The following is a 12,887-nucleotide window of genomic DNA, read 5'->3' as shown; positions in this document are numbered from 1 at the left end:
ACGGCTTACTACTTCTTCATGCTATGACAGCTTGAGGAATCTAAAGCTAGCGGGACACATAGGGCATCAGCCAGATCTTCCTTCTTACAAAAGACCTTTCCATAAACATGCACAACAGGTCACTGGGGAAGTTAAGGACACACTAGGGGAGGTTTACTAAAACTGGTGCACTCAGAATCTGGTGAAGCTGTGCATGGTAGCCAAGCAGTTTCCAACTTCAGATTGTTCAATTCAGCTTTGACAATAAAATCTGAAAGCTGATCGGTTACTATGCACGGCTCTGACAAATTTTGTGTGCACTAAATTTGTAATCCTCCCCCATGGTCTTTATATTTACCAGAGCTACCTCAAATAAAGCCAGTGTTTATTCAAGGTCAACACCTGCTAAAATCTTCAATATCAAGCTGTAGTACTGTAGCTTCTGCTACATGGATACTCTAGTGACACGGCAGACAGGATAGGGGAACCACAGCAAGCAGTGGGGAGATACAGGCATCTAATACACCTGGAAGTGGTAGATCTTGAGGATTTCAGTGGCAGGTGTAGTTTTGTAGCAAAGACTGGCTGCAATGAAGATTGTACTAGTAAGTATTAGAACTTTATTGTTTAAATTTTTTTAGACATAATGACAGTGTATTTTAAACACTTTAAATAGTTTGTTTGGACCAAACTGATACTACTACAGTATTATACAGCACACACTGCAGCCATATCACTTAGTAATGGAAATTGTTTGCTTAAAGCTGGCCCTAACTATTTAAAGTGACAGGAAACCTGGACTTCAGGTTTGAACCCAGCAGTATGTAGCTCACCTTTTGGCTTTCATTACAAAGACAATTTTTAGTGGATAGGTTCATCTTTTATAACTTGTTACATCCTTACATAGGGTGTAAAATATAACCTGTTATTATGCTCCAGTCCACACAACCCTCCATAATCCCCTACTCTGACAGTCGGTGAAGGACCCTCTCACCACACCCACTGCCACAATTTAAAAACAGCACGACTGTGTAGACACACAGCCGTGTCATTCATTCACAAGGATCTGTAAATGAAGGAACTACAAGTACTGTCTTCCACCGCGGCAGGTGGCTTGTAGTTTTCAATGAACTGCAAAGATACTGATGAGCTCTCTCGTAGTTCATTGACTCTTCCTGCAAATCAGTAACTGTCTGATTACCCACCGGAACCCAGTGAATACCGACAATCACCGACGGGGGAAGGAAGACTGTTTTGTTTACAAACAGTTTTTCTCCCTGTCAGCTCAGGCACACTGCTTGATATGACTGTGCACAGTACAGCAATCCCGAGCAGTGTGCTTACAGTGAAGAACACCCCCCCGCCCCCTAGTAAAACATTCCCTATGCAGTTAACCCTTTGATCACCCCTCACATTAACCCCTTCCTGTCCAGTGTCATTAGTACAGTGTCAGTGCTCAGATACACTGCTTTGGATGGCTGTGCACATCCAAATGCACATGTACTGGACATGTTTAATAGCAAGAAGTCCAAAATATAGTTCTTTTTCTCAAAATTGTTTTTTTTTTGCTTATAGCGCAAAAAATAAAAACTGCACAGGCGATCAAATACCACCGAAAGAATGCTAAATTCATGGGAAAATAAGGACGTAAATTTCATCTGGGTGTGGCGTTGCATGACAGTTAAAGTAATCCAGCACCGTAAAGCAAAAAATGGCCTGGCCAGGAAGGGGGGTAAATCCTCTGGAGGGCAAGTGGTTAAGTATTCATATAGCAAAACACCAGGCAGCCTTTAATGAATTGCTGCTTCATTCAAGTTATATATAAACCTGCTTCCATTGGATGGGTTATTATTCATCTTGTTACTTGGTGAATTAATATTTTTTCATCTTTTCCAATAGGTTTTAATTGGACGTTTCTGCGCTGAATCTGTGGCAATCAGACACTATAACAGTGCCAGAACTATAACCCTATGGTGTGTTATTTTGTTATTCATTGCTTCTCACCCACTTACTTGCATATTATAAAAAGAAAGAAAAAAAAAAACGGGTATAAGTAGCAGAAGAGGGAATTAGGTTAGTGTTTGAGTGACTACACAAAAACCTAAATGCTTTTGGACTTGGCAATTGTCTTCTTGACAAGCAGCTCAGTAAAATGTTATCAAATTTAGGATAAGGTAGAATTCATGTTTAAAAACTGGAGACCCACAAGCTCACAATAACTCACCTTTCAAACTCTTCTGTAGAAAGAAAAAAATGTGCCTTTAGTTTCCTATCAGCCTGATGTGTCCACCAAAATTTGTTTACCGCTTTCTTGTGTTCTGGACTGTGAGATATGACAAAAAAAATTTCAACATATTTTACAACAATTTACCTTTTTTCTCTCTTAATAATTTTTGTATTTAACCCCATTAAAAAATTTCTAATGGGACAGCTGTTCTTAAGACAACTGCCTAACAGGGAATTTCTCCTCAATTTGAAAATATTTCATTTTACTTCCCATTTCAGTTCCAGAAGTTAAGTGCTACAGATAGTAAAAAATAAATACATGTTAAAGTAAAATGGAAAGGCTAAAATTAACCTACTTATAAAATGTTGCCTCCACATTGCCCTGCATACATTTTATAACCTGCAATGTAAAGAACTCCAGCAAGATTTTCCATGCACTCTGATGACCACAAAGTTCCAGCTTCTCAGTGTAAATGAGAGCAAACAAAGCAAACAACAGAGCTGAATCACATACAGAAGTGATGTCACCTGCCAGCTTCCACATACAGCAGTGATGTCACTCACTGGCTTCCACATGGAACTTTGCAGTCAATTGATCAGAGAAAAAAACTTTGAGGGGTGGGGGCGCAGGTTATCCACTAAAAACATACTCATATGCCTTGCATTTCCAGCAGGGAAATAGGGCTGCACAGCTCTTCTGTTGCTACACACTCAGTCTCACATTGCCATTATTTTCTCAGATGACATTGGGAGCTGGTTATCTCTTCTGGGTTCTTGCAGCCAGTCTTCTGATGGCTTTCATTTGACATGGCACTTCATCATGAGGTTGGCTGCAAGAACTGGCTGGCTCCATGATAACGTGGCAGCGCATGTGATCTAGCATACCGAGTCCTCCTGGGATGCGTGACGCGAGCGCCAGCACGGTCTGCTTTTTTTCTCCTTTGAATGCCCACTTAGCAAGCCATGTGCTACGGGGGCACCCATGCGCAGGCGACCCCAAACTGGGCTGTCCACAAACATACAGCGCCTGCAAGCCACTCCCCCCTCACAGACATCTGACTAACAGCAGCACAACGTTATGGCTTCTGCTGACTTCAGTGTCTCCTATGAGACCAGAAAGTGAGGAGAGTATTGCTGGAGCCAGAAACAGTGCTGGATTAGTGAGAGGAGTTAAGCAAGTGTCTTGGGATGAGTGGGTAGGACAGAGTAGGTGTTTTTTTTAACCGTAAAGTGTTGTAAACGTCAGACATGAAATATTAAAGCATATCCCTCTCTAGTGTGTATTTGTCTCAGTCAAGAGCACCAAGTGTCATTTCTCTTTGCTGCCTTGTTCCTCTGCAATATGCATTAATCACTTCTGACAAGTTTTCCAGACACCAAGAGATTAAAAAATGTGATGGGTAGGGAGCTCCAGCACATAGCCTGTGATCAACAGCCTCAGCTCTGCTCCTTTGTGCAGGGGAGTGTGTTCCTTTCCACCAGTCAGCTCTCTGCCCCCTGCATTCTGGAATCTCAGACAAGCTGTATACATTCTGGACTTTGAATGGTTGTAGAGAAAAGAAGACTACAGATAAACAGGTACAACATATGTGGGAGGATTTGTTTCATCTCTGTGTATCACCTGAGGCCAGTCACTGCACTGGGTATATGTGAGGGTTTACAACCACTTTAATGCAGAGAAAGCATTAAAGTGATTCTAAAGTCTAGGTGGTTTATTTACCTTTATGCATTAAAGTAGTAGTAAACTCTTGTTTATTTTTACCTACAGGTAAGCTTATAATAAAGCCTACCTGTAGATACAAGGAATATCTCCTAAACATTCACCGTTTAGGATATTCCAGTGAGCAGCAGCCAGTGATATCACCGGAGCATTCACTCTGAAGGAACGGCATACCCATGGCATTCCTTCAGAGCTGTGTGCCGCAGCTGAGACTCCCGCATCCATGAGTGGGAGTGACATCATTGCAGTTTGGCAATTCAAGCGGCAGCAGCCCGCAAACCTGGAAGTAAGACTGAGTGAAGATAGAAGCCTCTGCAGTGGTGACAGTGTCCTGCTGGAGGGCCTCCTTTTAAGGCAAGTCTTTCATAATGTGCTAATATGTGGCGCATACTACAGCACTATGCCTTTCCCTTCCAGGGGGATTTTTTTTTTTTTTTAAAGAGTTTACCACCCCTTTAAAGGTAAACAAACACCCCACTACTTGTTCCACCTAAACACTTACCTGCCACCTCTCACAATTCAGTGCTGTCCTCACCATCAGGCCCACTCTCCTCTCTTCTTAGAGTCACAGGCTTCACTGAAAACAGCGGGGGCCATAGGCTCCTGCTACTGTCAGACAAAACCTGTGAGGAGGGAGCTGGTTTAAGCTGCACTGTGTGTCTATGGACACACACAGCCCAACTTGGGAGTGTGGCCCCACAAGTACCCGGCTTAGTGCGGAAGCACTCAAGAAGAGGAACGGACAGTGCCAGCGGGGAAACCACTAAAGAGGAGGGTTGGGGCTGCTCTGTGCTATAACATTGCAGGTAAGTAAACATCTTTTATTAAAAAAATAAAAGTAGACTTTAAAGTGGTTGTAAAGGCTCGTGTTTTTTTTTACCTTCCTGCATAGAAAAAAATCTTTTGTGTGCAGCATCCCTCCCCCAGTCTCCCCTTTAATACTCACCTAAGCCCCCTCTCGATCCAGCAAAGTGCACTGGAGTGTCTGCTATCCTGGAACTCCCTCTGCTCATTGGCTGAGACAGAAGCAGGAGCCATTGGCTCCCACTGCTGTCAATCACAACCAGACCAGTGAGACAATGGGGTGGGGTGGGGGGTTCCAAACCACGGCTCCATGTGTGAATGGATACACAGAGCAGCGGGTGCCCCCACAGCAAGCTACTTGCTGTGGGGCACCCGACAGGAGGGAGGGGCCAAGACCGCCGGTGGGGGACCAAAGGGGAGGATCTGGGCTAACAAACATCTTTGTTATTTTTTTCTTTAAAAATAAGCCTTTAGAATCACTTTACTGTCGTTTTAAAGTAAGGCCTCTTTCACACATGCGTTCCCTATGTCTGTTTTTCATCTGTCCGTTTACGGATGAAAAATGGACACCCATCTATTTCTATGGGCTAGTGGATATAAATGGATGATCATCCATTTACATCTGTTAATGTCCGCATCCATTAACAGCCGGTTTTTGAATGGAAGAAAACCCATTTTTTCTTCTGTGGAAAAAAAAAACCCATAACGGACGGAAAAAATAAACTGATGTAAACTGAACCGTTTTTTCTTTGAACAAACGTGACTGAACAGATGAAAAAAACCAGAACACCCGTGTGAAAGGATCCCAAAACAAGTCTTTAGAACCATTTTCATGTTTGACACAACACTGCCAGTAACAGGGTGGCCACCTCATCCCTTTAAAACCGAACACATGAATTACACAGGATCTGATTGAGGCCTTTTTGTTCTGATAGCCCGGGGTGGGGTGAGTGCTTTACCTGTACATGTGCTCCAGCAGCCCTCCATACATCACCGTCACCTTCCCATCACTGACGTGTCTCCGCACCTCCTCCTCGCAGCAGTGACACCACAACTTCTCATGTTCCTGAAGACTGAACTTCTCCACCGCGGCCACCTTAATCATCTTCCGGGCGGCCTCTACCTGAGGGGAGATACATGGAGAGCCCTGAGCTCCGGGACCGATCGACGGAGAGCCCTGAGCTCCGGTACAGCCTCACCCCCGTTCCCATTACCTTTTCGGTAAAGGCGTGAAGAAGAGCCTGCAGCCTTTCCCGGTGCCCCCTCTCATACACATGCTTCCTCCGGCCATAGAATACCGTCCTCCGACACACCGCACACTCATACACCGCCATCACCACCTCACAGGACACAACTTCCGGGTACCGCTCTACACGTGACCTGAAAGGCCGGCACGTGACTGCAGTGTTTATGAAGGGATTGGTCACATGACACGCTCAATGTTGGCCTACAGGTGAAGAGTAGTAATTGGCTGGGAACATAGCAGTGGGGGAGGGAATCTGAGGAATTCATACAGCGAGTCCTAGACACCTTGTTGGGGGGTAGCACCATCCGTGCCTCATTTGTGCACCCCGGAAGTCGGTGCTGTGCTGAGGTCACACTGGACATTTCTTCCTCAGTGCGCTTCCTGGCCAATGAAAGTGGTTATAAAAGCATTCTGTGTGCAGCGCCCCCCCCATCCTTACCTGAGCCCCCTCAGATCCAGGAATGTTCACAATAGCCGCATCTGTATGGGGACTCTCCGCTGCTGTCAGTCACAGCCAATGAGAGAGTGGGTACGGGCCAAGCCATGGCTCTATGTGTCTTAATGATGCGTAGTCCCATTCCTGGGACAGGCTGGAGCCGCGCGAGCCCTGACATCTGAGGCGCCTGTACGGGAAGTTCCTGTGCTTGCGGATGTCCCTGGACAATGGCCGCATTCACAGAGGAGCGGCCCCGTCCCAGGGGGCATGCCTCATTGCTGGGCAATGAGGCACGCCAGCTCCGGCCCGGCCCGGTTGCCTAGGGGGCGTCCGACATCAGCTTAAGAAGCTGATGCTGGGCGCTCCCGGGGAATTCACCGCTGTGCAGCCACTGAAGGAGCCCGAGCTTCGGCAGGACCTTCGTGGCCAGACTCTGCAGAGACCCAAGCCTGTCTAGGACCCCCCCTCCCCCTCAGAGCAGGGGAAGACTGCCTGCTAGCCACCAGGGATCTAGAGACCCCCAGAGCAGGGGAGGACTGCCTGATAGCCACCAGGGATCTAGAGACCCCAGAGCAGGGGAAAACTACCTGCAAGCCACCAGAGATCCAGAGACCCCCAGTGGGAGACCAGACACCCTGTTGGATCCGTGAGTACATGTTCTCTCCCTGCTTCACTTGAACTGGTCCTGTGCTGACCCCACACCACCCCCCTGTTGGATTACAATTGCTACAGAGTCTCTTCCTTGGCTCTCGGTGTTGGACTTTAAGTATGGTGGTCCCTCCTTGTCGCCCTTTACTGGCGTATTCACCCTCCCTGCGAACTCCCCTATTCAGTGACTATCATCTGTTTGCCTCAATAAAGCTTTGTGGGTTTGCCATCTACTCTGTGTATTCTGTCCTGCCTACCTTCCGTCGCAGCCCTCTCTTCTGAAACTCTCTCTTGTTTACCCCTCCTCCCTACCACACAACCTGTACATATCACCCTCACTTCTGCCCTCTAAATATCACTGCACTTATCTCCTGCCCTCTCTTGGTCCACATAATGTCACTGCTACAAAAGCACTGTGGCATCTGCCCTCATATAAATCTTGCTCCCACCTCACCTCCCTCACCCTCCTAGTACTACTAACTTCTGGAGACTTTGCCCCAAACCCTGGCCCTCCACCATCAAACTCCAACCCACAGAAGCAGCAGCCTCCCTTCTCTGGCCGCAGCTGCAACCCTTACTCTCTCATCTCAATTCCCCTGCTTCCACACACCAACCCCTCCCTCCTATGTGCCCTCTGGAATGTCCGCTCAGCCTCTAACAAACTCTCTACTATCAATGACCTCTTCCTCTCCCACTCCCTCAGCCTTCTTCCTATTACTGAAACCTGGCACCAGGATTCTGACTCTGTCTCCTCAGCTGCACTCTCCCATGGCGGCCTCCTCTGGACTCACTCGACCAGACCCAGCGGATGAAAAGGGGGTGGAGTCAGACTTCTTCTTTCCCCACAAAGCACGTTCCAGGTTCTTCTTGCCCCTCCGTCTCTGTCCCTCTGCTCTTTTGAAGTGCACTGTATTCGTCTCTTTTCTCCTGTGTGTCTGAGGATCGCAGTCATCTACTGGCCCCCGGGCCCAGTTTCACGCTTTCTCGATGACTTTTCAGCATGGCTACCTTACTTTCTCTCCTCTGAGGTGCCTGCCATCATCCTCGGTGACTTTAACATCCCAGTCAATGTTCACACCCCTGCCTCCTCTCAACTACTCAACCTAACTTCCTCTTTTAACCTAACACAATTGCCACAATCCACCACCCACTCCAATGGCAGCACCCTTGACCTTCTATTCACCCACCTATGCACTCCCTGTAACCTCTCTAACACCCATTTTCCTCTCTCTGATCACAACTTTATCAGCTTCACACTCTCCCTGCCTCCTACCTCCCATGCCTCCAACCAGCAAACCGTTACCTGTAGAAACCTCCATCACCTCAGCCCTGCCCTTCTCCACTCCGCTACTGAGCGCCTCTATGATGAAATTGCACCCCTGTCCTGCCCAGAGCTGGCTACATCTGCCTACAACAACTATCTATCATCCTCCCTGGACGCTCTTGCTCCTCTTTCTACACTCAGAACCAGGCCTCGCCTGTCACAACCCTGGCAAACAGATGACACCAGAAGTCTCAAGAGATGCAGCCGCAGTCTTGAGCGAGCATGGCGTAAAACTAAATCCCTGAAAGACTTTACGCTCTACAAATCCGCTCTTCTCAAATACAACTCCAGCCTCCATGCTGCTAAGCAAACCTACTATAACACTCTCATCAAGACCCTCTCACCCAATCCTCGTCAACTCTTCTCTTCCCTTAATTCCTTACTCCACCCCCACTGCCTCCACCCACCAACTTACTTACTGCACAGGAGATTGCCAATCACTTCAAGAAGAAGATCAACACAATTCGTGATGAGATCTCCAGTGTCAAGCTTCCTCCTCTAACCAACATACCAGGCCCAACACCAAACTCAACTCTCCTCCTTCGACCTTGTTACCACCAAAGAAGTTACCGAACTCCTTTCCAAGGCCCACTTCACCACCTGTCCCCTGGATCCTGTCCCCTCACGACTGTTGCAGCCTCCTTCCTGCTCTATCTTAAACTCTCTTACCCACATCTTCAACCTCTCACTCTCCATGGGCACCTTTCCCTCCCCGCTCAAGCATGCACTGGTTACCCCCATTCTCAAAAAACCCTCACTGGACCCCACCTGTTTGAATAACTTAACCACTTCCTGTCCGGACACTTTTACCCCCTTCCTGTCCAGGGCAATTTTCAGCTTTCAGCGCTATCACACTTTGAATGACAATTGGGCGGTCATGCAATACTGTACCCATATGAATTTTTTACCATTTTTTTGAGACAGATAAAGCTTTATTTTGGTGGTATTTATTCACCGCTGGGATTTTTATTTTTTTTACTATGTAAATGAAAAAGTCCAAAAATTTTGAAAAAAAGTGTTTTTTTTTAATAAAATTTTGCAAATAAATAATATTTCATCCTAAATCTTGGCCAAAATTTATTCCGTTATTTTTTTAGTAAAAAAAAAAAATCCAAATTAGTTTATAACCAAACATTATAATTTTTAAACATTTTTTTTTACATTTTTATTTTATTTTTTTTATATTATTTTTTATTTTTTATTTTTACATACTGTCACCCTAGCAGTACAGTGTCACCATGGTGACACTGTACTACTTGTGGGGGGTGATGAAGATTTTTTTTTTACACTGATTGCTTTTACACTCATATAGGATGTAAAAGCAATCATTTCTCTTTCTCTCTGTCTGCATTCTTGCAGTCATTGAGAAATACTGAGTGAGCTGTGATTGGTCACAGCTTGTCACATGGTACAAGGCTGTTGTGAATAGCCTTGTACCATGTGACCTCTGTGATCATTCACAGATTTCACACGTAGTAAGCAATGATGTCACAAGTGACATCTTGCTTACTACTTTGCATGTGATCACTGATTCGCCAATCAGTGATCACATGACCGGGACCTCGTACAGAGGTCCCCTCCGACGATCGGTGTTTCACTGTGTCCGGAGGACACAGCGGACACCGAATCACGGTGGTGCGCGCTCCTAGGGAGTGCGCACAGCTAGAAAAGGCGGGTGCCGTTTAGGAACGGCAACCCGACCTTGGACTGCCACCGCCCTGCCGTTTATAAACAGCAGGCGGACGGCAAGAGGTTAAGACCCATCTCCCTGCTCCCGTTTGCCTCCAAGCTTCTTGAGCACCTTGTTCACAAACGTATGAGCTGCTGCCTCACCGACAACAACCTTCTTGATCCTCGATAGTCTGGCTTCCGCCCACAACATTCCACAGAAACTGCCCTACTAAAACTCATTAATGACCTACTAACTGCTAAAACCAACGGCCATTACTCCATACTCATACTCCTTGACCTTTCCGCTGCCTTTGACATAGTCGACCACCCACTCCTCCTCAGCAAACTCCACTCCATCGGCCTCTGTGACTCTGCTCTCTCCTTGTTCTCCTCTTACCTTTCTCAGCGCACTTTCAGTGTCACATACAACTCCTCCTCCTCCGCTCCACTTCCTCTTTCTGTTGGGGTACCCCAAGGTTCTGTTCTTGGGCCCCTCCTTTTCTCTCTCTATACCTCCTCCCTGGGCCAACTGATAACCTCCCATGGCTTCCAATACCACCTCTATGCTGATTTTTTTGGGTCATGCCCCTTTGACAGAAGCTGGGCCGGCTGCCATTCACACAGGCTAAATGTCTGCCGGTTTCTGTTGAACCGGCCAATGCTGCCCGAAATTTGGCCCTTGTGTACTAGGCTTTAGATTGCATCGGACTGTATACACACATAGTTTGATTACCGCCCCTAGCCACATTTTCTGCTGCTAAGAGATGAGCAGTCCTTGGAGTAGATAGGGGGCGGTAATCAAACTGTGTGTGTGGGTACAGTTCAATGCGATCTAAGAGCGATCCTGTCTTATTATGTATGGACGTGCACTGTTCTGACCGGAGGAGAGAGCCCTGAGAGCACAACACAGCACACCTCCTGGCTCTTTCCTCTCCGCCACTTCTCCTTTTACTGCCCCAGGCTGCCATCCCCTTGTCCCGGCTCTGAATGTGGGTTGGGATGGAGGAAGGGGCTCACCAGCCACTCAGGCACAACATCCAAGGGAGGGCCGGCCTGGGAGGGCACAACTTTATTCTGGGCAAACACAGTTCACCCCAGCACCCCCCCTAGATCCAGCCATGTCTGTGTCTCCCTCCATTTGCTGAAAACCAGCAGGAGCTGCAGGGAGAGATACACAGGGCATCGTTCTGCAATTGCCCTCCCCTGCCCCACTGATGCCCCTGCTGTCCGGGTTCCCCTGTGTGCCCGGGCCACCTACAAGAGGGTCGGTGATACCTGATAGCCCTGCTGGCCTGATCACCAGTTGAAAACATAGGAGAAAAAAGCCAAAGAAAAGGAAAATGATGCAGCCACCACAATGATTGGTAATCTGCTATATAATACATTTTTGTTTTTGGGTTTAATGCCACTTTAATAAGATACCATGCTTTTAAAACAGAGGTCTCCAAACTTTCTAAACAAAGGACCAGTTTACTGTCCTTCAGACTTTAGGGAGCCTAGAGGGAACTGTGACCAGTGGGAATAGAAATTGTTCTGGCGTCAGTGGGAGTAAAATGTTCACCTTTGTTGGTGTCAGTGCGAGGAATAGTGCCTCATCAGTGTCTGTGGATGAATAGTGCCCCATCGTTGGTATCAATGCGTGGAATAGTGCCCTATTGTTGGTGTCAGTGGAGGAATAGTGCCCCATCGTTGGTGTCAGTGGGTGGAATAGTGCCCCATCGTTGGTGTCAGTAGGGGGAATAGTGCACCAATGTTGGTGTTGGTGGGAGGAACAGTACCCCATCATTGGTGTTGGTGGGGGGAATATTACCTCATCATTGGTATCAGTGGGAGGAATAGTGCTCCATCATTGGTGCTGGTGGGGGGAATAGTGCCTCATTGTTGGTGTTGGTGGGTGGAATAGTGCCCTATCCTTGGTGTCAGCAGGGGAAATAGTGCCCCATCGTCGGTGTCAGTGGGGGGAAATAGTGCCCCATTGTTGGTGGGTGGAATAGTGCCCCATCGTTGGTGTCAATGGGGGGAATTGTGTCCCATCGTTGGTGTCGGTGGGTGGAATAGTGTCCCATCATTAGTGTCAGTGGGGGGAATAGGGCCCCATCACTAGTGTGGGTGGGTGGAATAGTGCCCCATCGTTGGTGTCAGTGGGGGGGAATAGTGCCCCATCGTTGGTGTCAGTGGGGGGATTAGTGCCCCATCGTTGGTGTGGGTGGGGGGAACAGTGCCGCATCATTGGTGCTGGTGGGGGGGAATAGTTGGTGTAGATGGGGGGGAAATAGTGTTTTGTATCAGCGGAAGGAAAAGTGCCCCACGGGCCGGATAAAGCAATGCAAAGGGCCACAACCAGCCACCTGGCCACAATTTGGAGACCACTGTTTTAAAAAAAGTGTACGGGATCTCTCTTCACTTCCTGTCCTAACCATCCGTCCATTTTACCATACAGGAAGTAGATGTATTCTTCAACAGCCACAGAAGCAGAAATAAAAATATTTCCTTCAGTAAAGCAGGCGAAGGCTAGAACCCCTGCTAGATGGTTTTGTCTGTGTCCTTGTTGCAGAATTTCCATCACTTCCTGTGAAGTGAAACTGTTGCCAACAAAACAGGAATTCAGGTGGAATCTTGAACAGAATCTTGGATAGCAGTAAAAACCCAATTGAGGTTCTAATCCCTCCCAACTCTATTCAAAACTGTAAAAAATAAATTTGATGTACACTTTAAAAAGACAATAGTCACATGTATGCAGAGTACCAGTGTGTATGTCAAACCTGATCATGAATCCCCAGAAAATATTTTTATCTCCTTTATTTATTTTTTTTGGAACATCTAAGATAACAAC

The 12,887-nt window shown here is 47.1% G+C and overlaps 1 protein-coding gene across 1 annotated transcript in view; it reads right to left on the bottom strand.

Moving 5' to 3' along the window:
* Positions 1 to 6,110, bottom strand: part of CENATAC (centrosomal AT-AC splicing factor) — a 42,210-nt gene extending 36,100 nt beyond the window's left edge. The window contains exons 1-3 of the mRNA XM_089670208.1: positions 5,944 to 6,110; positions 5,689 to 5,852; positions 2,204 to 2,302 (exon numbers count right to left, since the gene is read on the bottom strand). Coding sequence (XP_089526334.1) covers positions 2,204 to 2,302; positions 5,689 to 5,852; positions 5,944 to 6,063 — 383 coding nt within the window. The 5' untranslated portion in view covers positions 6,064 to 6,110. The remainder of the gene's footprint in view (positions 1 to 2,203; positions 2,303 to 5,688; positions 5,853 to 5,943) is intronic.
* Positions 6,111 to 12,887: the final 6,777 nt, after the last annotated feature.

This window comes from Staurois parvus, unplaced genomic scaffold (genome assembly GCF_062004578.1).
Source record: "Staurois parvus isolate SC_StPar_1 unplaced genomic scaffold, SC_StPar_1.0 ptg000087l, whole genome shotgun sequence".
NCBI classification, from domain to species: Eukaryota; Metazoa; Chordata; class Amphibia; order Anura; family Ranidae; genus Staurois; species Staurois parvus.
Note: the sequence above shows the minus strand (reverse complement) of the source record. Positions and strands in the feature narration are given on the sequence as shown.